At 41.2% G+C, this 7,521-nt stretch overlaps 1 protein-coding gene across 1 annotated transcript; it reads right to left on the bottom strand.

Annotated features, from left to right (window-relative positions):
* Positions 1-3,091: 3,091 nt before the first annotated feature.
* On the bottom strand, positions 3,092-5,423 carry LOC103439806 (scarecrow-like protein 8). The gene is given in 1 exon segment (NM_001328965.1): positions 3,092-5,423. A coding segment is annotated over 1 exon segment (1,959 nt). The 5' UTR covers positions 5,205-5,423; the 3' UTR covers positions 3,092-3,245.
* Positions 5,424-7,521: the final 2,098 nt, after the last annotated feature.

Here is a 7,521-nt window from a genome sequence, read left to right as displayed (position 1 = left end):
GTGGGATGTTACAATCCACTCCCCTTAGAGGCTCGACGTCCTCATCGACACACATCCGGCCAGGGATTGGCTCTGATACCAAATTGTCACATCCCCGCCCGGGCTCGACTCCACTGTAACACGATATTGTCCGCTTTGGGCCCCGACCACGCCCTCACAGTTTTGTTTCTGGGAACTCACACGAGAACTTCCCAGTGGGTCACCCATCATGGGATTGCTTTCGCGCGAACTCGTTTAACTTCGGAGTTCCGATGGAACCCGAAGCTAGTGAGCTCCCAAAAGGGCTTGTGCTAAATAGAGATGAGAATATACATATAAGACTTAGAAGATCCACTCCTTTGGACGATGTGGGATGTTACAGGTGGTGCATGTTTCCACCACCATCTTTTTTGCTTCGGTCAAACAAGAAGAAGAGGAAATTTCCCTTCTTCTTTTTTTTTTTTGCGAAAGACGACAGGAATTTCCCAATAAAAATCAAGAATCCATTATGAAAATGTAATACCTTTTTAAGCTTTCTTCTCTCTTTATTTGGCTTTTTGTTGATGTTCATTTTCGCTTTCTTCTGCTACTTGTCTTCTCTTTTTTTTTTTGTCGATTTCTTCTCCGTGTGCTTCTCAATTTCTGCAACGTTTTCTTGTCATTCTTCTCTCCTCCGCTCTCCCTATGCCCTCACCTTTTTATAGACGCAAGGAGCAGTTTCATTAACTTCTTCCATTTTCTGTAATGTGTTCTACTTTCCCAGGGTGTGGGGAAGTTGAGGAAGGATATCACTTTACTGTGTTGAGAACGTTGGAGTTTAGGAGAGTTTTGGATAAACAAGAACTATATTTTTTAGTTTGTGGGCTGTTGAGTTTTTTTCTCTCTCCTTATATATAAGATATATATAATGTGAACCTTATTTCTAGTCGGTCCACGTTTTGGACTACTATTTTTTTTTTATAAAGTCTCCCCAAAAATGACCATTTTTGTCGCAAATGGTCACTTAAATTGACCTAATCAATTAACTTGGGCTCTGAATTTCAATATGATCAATTCAGTGCCTGAGTTTCATTGTCACACATCAATTTGGTTATTCCGTTAGAAATTTTGTTAAAAATTATACCATCGAGTTGATGCAGCACACATATAAGACTCACAAGTCCAACAAGCGCCACATATTATAAAAGAATTTAATTATTAAAAATCTCGAAATACTTACTCAGATTACCAATAGTTTCCTCTCTCTTCTCATGCCCGTCTTCACATTTATGAGATGTTGATAATGTTGAGCCATATATTTTTATAAAGAAAATATATTAGCAAGTTTTATAAAAGATACGATCGTTAGAAACCATTCTTTATTGAACGGATTTATTAAACAATATATCACGAAGTGCTATTTTCCGTTTCTTTATTAAAAGCAGAAACCATGTGATTATAGTATGTTTAAAATTAATCAACCATTTCTCATTAAACTATATATAATCATAAATCTTGCATGATCTCCGTTTCATGCCATCTTCTAATTCAATAGCCAAAAGATCCTCAAATCCTTCCGAACCAACTTTTTATTTTTTTTTTGCCAAAGGATAGATTTTATTAGATTCTATTAAATAAGTTTACATCCTCCTCACATGTATGTTGAAAAGAAGTTCAGATCCTATACAATCTCATATATGGTCATCACCAACCTTTGAGACGTAAGCTGTTACTTCATGCGCCGCACGATTGTTCATCCTGTGGGTAAAAGTAAAACCAAACTCGACAGAACTGGCAAGGGACCAAATATCATGAATAATTCCTTCTAAACCAACTAATTCACGGAGCCACATATTTTGCACAATATATTCAACCACATTAAGGATCAAATGTTTGGTTCATAACCATCCATATATGGTTCCAAGAGACTTTTATAGTATGAACGAAAACACACGTAACATTGTTTACAACGTAAGCAACTGCATAGCAAAAATCTTAGGTGACAAGGTGAATAACACACGTAAAGCACTTCTTGCCATTACCACATTTGTCCTCTCCTACTATCCAACCGAAAAACGACACGTCCATAACAAAAACCAAGCTTTCCTAAAATACATAAATCTACAAATTCTACTTTTAAAAAAAAGGCAAAAAATATCTCTCTTTCTCTCCGAACTTATAACGAGCTTATATATTAAACACCCAACAAAATATCCTAAAAGAAAAAAGGAAAAAAAAACCAATAAAACCAAATGGAGAAATACATAAGTGGAACCCTACATAGTTGGTTTGGTAGCAAGGCCAAACACATTCCTCAATGAACACTACTTCGTTGATGAAAGAATCGCAGTAGCTTCTGCAGAATTCCAATCACAAATGAACATATGCCCAAATAATTGAAATTAAAAATAATAATTGCACACGTGTCCATCTATGATTGAAGATTCAATAGCAGTTGCTACTATTCCTTCAGCAACTGTTGCTATTCCTTTAGCAGCTACTGCTATTTTTTCATCAACAAAGCAATGTTCTTGCTCAATTACGCAACGCCCATTGTTATGAGTTTCTTCTATACCGTCCTCAAATCCTCCCCAACCAACTAATTCACGAGTCACATATTTTGCACAATATTATTTAAACAAATTAAGGATGAAAAGTTTTGTAAATAACCATCCATATGGTTCCAAGATATTTGTCTAGTATTATGAAAACACACGTAACATTGTTTACATGGTAAGCAATTGCATAGCAAAACTCTTATCCAATAGGAAATCGACACGTCTATGAACAAAAAACTAGGTTTTCGTAACATACATAAAATCGAATAAGAAAATTGTTATTAGTATTCCAAAAATATCATTTTACAGTACAAACTTTCTCTAAGTAAAAAGAAAAATACACTTATAGAAAATGTAAAATAAAATTTGAAAGTACTACTAACCGTTCCCTCAAATAAAAGCCAAAAGGAGAAATACATAAGTGGAGCCTCCATAGTTGGTTTGGTAGGAAGGCCAAACTCATTCCTCAATTACGCAACCCCCCTTGTTTAAAGTATTTTTTTTATGACATCGCATAATTAGTTTGAAACACGCCCGAAACCAAACAAGAAACATAAATGTAGTGGGCACAAGAATTTTCATGGAATCCAAACACTCCTCAAATTTTTGGTAGCATTTCTCCTATTTCCATTTTCTCAGGAAACCCTACATAATAATCAGAAAGTATTTTTTATAACAATTAGCCAGAAAATTAAAAATTAAATAAAACAAATATAAAAATGAGTGAAGTTAACGCCAAGCGGAAGCGACGGTGAGAGTGCGGCTTATCCAACCAAAGCAAACCCCTCCATTCTCTTCCTTAACCGTGAACCCCGAGTTGACTCGGTTTTCCGATACGAGTCGATTTTTCAACGACTCGGTCATATTTGGGCCCATGGGCCTCAACTCGAACCCCGCCATCCCCATGCGGGCCCGCCACTTCCCAAACACTTCGCATCTTTCCACGCGATCCCTCCCCTCGCAAGCGACCGAGTTCACTATCTTCCGACTCAGCGCCTCCTCCGCCTTGACTCGCTCCGGGTTCTCCCTCGGAACCGTCGCCTCGATCGACTCCAGCAGCGCCCCGTAGTAGGCGCAGCACTCATTTACGCGCGCCATGAAGGGCGCGGTGTTGGTGTTCATCTCCTGCTCCACCAGCGTCACCACACGCGGCGCCAGCCCCTTCACGCGCCGCAGAAGCTCGTCGCGGGGGTTGTCCGTGGACACGCTCTCGTCCGGCATGCTGTACAGTTTAAAAGCGAAATTCACGGCGATCGGCTCGTCCGGTTCGCAACCCAGCGAGTCCCGGTTCAGCTCGCCGATTTTCTGGCTCACTACGTTGAATTCCAGACCGACCCCGAGTCGCTCGGCGGCATGACTCAGCTTCTGACGGACCATTCTCAGCCTCCCCTCCCCGCCATTATCCGCGACGGTGGTGATCTTCACGACGGCGGGCCTAACATTCTGACGCGTTGAGAGCGCTTGGAAAAGGAGCATGTACTGACCGCCATGCCCGATGTCGAAGTCAATCACATGAACCTTGTTGGTCGCTGATTGGTCCGTCAAGGTCGCTTCAAGGATTGCGAGGTTAGCAGCCATAAACCCGTGTTTGAAACACGGAGATAACTCGTAAAGCAACTGAATCGACCCGCTATGCTCCTGCCCAAAAAGCTCGTTCGCCGGCGGCGAATTATCAATCGGGTTGACCCGAGACTTCAAAGCTAAACCCAGGAACTCCAGAAGCCTTTGTTCTGAATTGGGTCTCGGATTCGGGACCTGTGTCGCCATCATCCGGGCGAGGATCTCCGCCGCAGCCTCGGATTTCCCTTCAGAAATGGCCGTCGCGGCCTCCATGAGCGACTGCTTGGAACAGGTGGAGGACGCCGGAGACGCCACGGAGGACGACGAAGATGAAGACGAAGTGGGCGACGGAGAAACGGGCTTCTGGCACTGACTCGGAGCTGCCGAACCCATCAGATTCTGTATCGTCTCGGACCACTCGCTGTTGCTTTTAGTAATGACAGAAACGGCGTCGCCTTCGTCGTCCTCGTCGTTATCGTCGAGTAGCTGCTTCTCCAGCTCTTGCAGCGTATTACTGATCATCTTCTTCTCGGAGTCCAAACCCCGGGTCTGAACTGGGTTGTTCTGAACCGGATTGTTGGGCACCAGATTGTTAACATACGACATCGCCGGCGGTGCTGTCTGGTTAATGGGCTGAGGGCGGAGCTGCTGAAGCAGAGGCAACCCGAACCGCTGATGGGATAAAATCGAGGAGGAAGACGAAGAGTCGGAGCCTGTAATTGCTGACCCAGATGAGAAGTCTGTCGGAGACAAAGGCGAAATCGGAGAAGAGTGCTGGAAAGTTCTGGGCTTTAGGGAGCGGAGATATAGATTTTGGCTAGGATTCTGGTGGTAGTTCTGGTGGGGGTTGTAGTGGTTCTGCTGGTGGGCCTGGAACTCCGCGAGCGTCCGCTTTCCGATGAGACCGGCTGCTGGGTTTTGGGTTTGGGGTTGAAATTGTGTTTGGCGAGCGATCTGGGACGCGGTAGGGTCCATAAACAGGCTGGGGAGCTGGGATCGGTGGTAGGGATTGTTCTGAGACGGGTTGTGGCCGTTCATGGCGGCGGAGATGGAGATGGATCGCCCGTTTGTGTAGAAATCAGGGACGCCACCGCCGCCTCCTCCGCCGTTGAAGCCTCCCGATTGCATTTTTTCCCCTCTGGGTTTCTGAGAGCGAGGAAGGGAAAAAGGCTAAAAGTGGTGGGTTATGAAGAAACGCATGGAAGGAGAAGAAGAGACAGTTTCTGTTTCTGTTTCTCTCTCTCTCTCTCTCTTATTATCGCCTTGAATTCATTTGTAATTGCGATGAAATTGATAACTCGGCCAGATTCCAAACTCTAGAGAGAGAAAGTGAGGAGAGAGAGAGAGAGTGGGCTTTTCCTTCTGGTTTTCGGTTTTCTGGGTGTCTGTTTTTCGTTTTTAAATCCGAAATTCCGAAACGCATCTACGCGAGTATGTACGCCACCGAATCCCACACCGTTGGATTTTTTCTTTTCGACCCCGATCGGTGACGATGAACGGTGCTCATTACGCGTAGGATACTCTTTCACGCACACCTCATGCTCTCCGTTTTGAATTTACAATCATCGGAGCCACACGAGACTGAAGGGAGCGTGGATGCACGTACCAATATGGAGCAGACAAAATATTCCTGCATGGAAAAGGAGTTCGAGGAGCGTGCACTCACATGCTGCCTGGTGAGGTGGGGGTTGTGTGTTTCGTTCTAGTGAATGTGATCATCTGACACGACAGTTACGAAATATTCCAAAAGGCCTCTACCAGAGCCCCGAAATACAAAAGATTTTTCAGTATGATCGGTTATTAAACAAATAGTAGAATATGTGTGCTAAAATATTAATAATTTAAAAAATAAATTTATCATCATTTTTATTAAAACACGCGGTGTATCACTTGTATTCCCGTCACAACTAAAAATTTCTTCTGAAATGCAATCCAGAACACCACGAAAACGACCCCCAACCACGTGTGGCGAATGGGGTTGAGCTGGGGGAGGTGAATTGTCTGCCCTCTCATTTTCATACTCTTCCTATTTTTTTATGTTTGTGTGATCACCGTTAAGTCACGTTAACATTTTATATTGATTTTTTTATAAAAATAATAAAATAAAAAGTAATAAGAATATAAAATGTTGACGTAGTTTAACCGTAATCACACAAAATAAGAAGAAATAGAAAAAGTATGAAAATGAGAGAAGAGACAAACGACCTCCTGTGAGCTGTGAGGCTGCTTTTAAGTGACGGGAGAATCCACGCTGTTTGCGATTTCGCGGATTCGAAATTCTAGTTGCTGGTTTGTCCTGACGGGCGGTTTCCCGGTTGACTCTCGGTGAGTTTACTGACACGAGGCGGTTGCTGTTGCGTTTAACCTGATTTTTGTCTACGTCGCAAACCCCCAACCAGTGGAATAATTTTAGCTCCGACATTATTAAAACTTTTAAATTAATAAAAACAGAATGATATATTGCTAAACAATTACAGCTACTCTAACTCACTTTTAAGCTTCAACATAAAGTCACAAAAGGTTATGTAACTGACAAACTAGTTGACTACCGGTTTGATTTCCGCATTTGAAGTTTTGAGTTCGATTTTTCTTCTTATTGCTCGTAACGAAGTGTCTCAACGTGTTAGTTGTACAACTAGCATACTAGAATGAGACGGATGATAATTTCAAATACTAATAGTCAGTTAAGGTACGTTGTTAATGTCCAAAACTTATTTTAACATCTTAAGACTCGTTTGGAAGTGCTTTTTAAAATGGCTGAAAGTGCTTTAGAAGAAAAAAAATCTGAGTCCAAAAACATTTTCATCAAAACCGCTTTCAGTAATTTCAAAAAAACTTATAAATGAACTCTTAATGCACAATAAAAGAGTACATTTTAAGGATTTTCGTGTTCCATATCGCTTTAAAATTAAAAGTTTAGTAATTTGGTTGGTGCATTCTAGTTTGTTAAAGAAATGAGGTTTCCTAACCCACCATCATGGATGGTTTGGCCAAGTTTTTATATTTACAACTTAATGATGTTGAACTGAACCTAAAATAATATAGTTTATGGATTAGGTAAATGAATATCCATTGCATGCGTGGCCACTGATAATATTCAAATTATGTTCAAATTAAGCGCATGGTAATGTTGTACGTTTAATTAATATATTTTTGGGAATCACTAACAAATAAATATTTTGTCTGATAAGTGGTACATTTATGTATTATCGTTGAACATAAAGCTAAACTATTTTAGGTGCATCTCTAACTGAGAGATACAAATTTGAGATGTAAAACTCATATTTACATCCATTTTTCACTTTCAAGAGATGTAGAAGAGAGTTTTCCTCTAATGGGATATACGTAAATTGAGATTCTATTTTATTTTCTCTCTTTGATTAGCGAGACTAACGACCTAAAGATATAAAAAATATGTATATTTAAGTTTTTTTTTCCGACCAAA

This window comes from Malus domestica, chromosome 07 (genome assembly GCF_042453785.1).
Source record: "Malus domestica chromosome 07, GDT2T_hap1".
NCBI classification, from domain to species: domain Eukaryota; kingdom Viridiplantae; phylum Streptophyta; class Magnoliopsida; order Rosales; family Rosaceae; genus Malus; species Malus domestica.
Note: the sequence above shows the minus strand (reverse complement) of the source record. Positions and strands in the feature narration are given on the sequence as shown.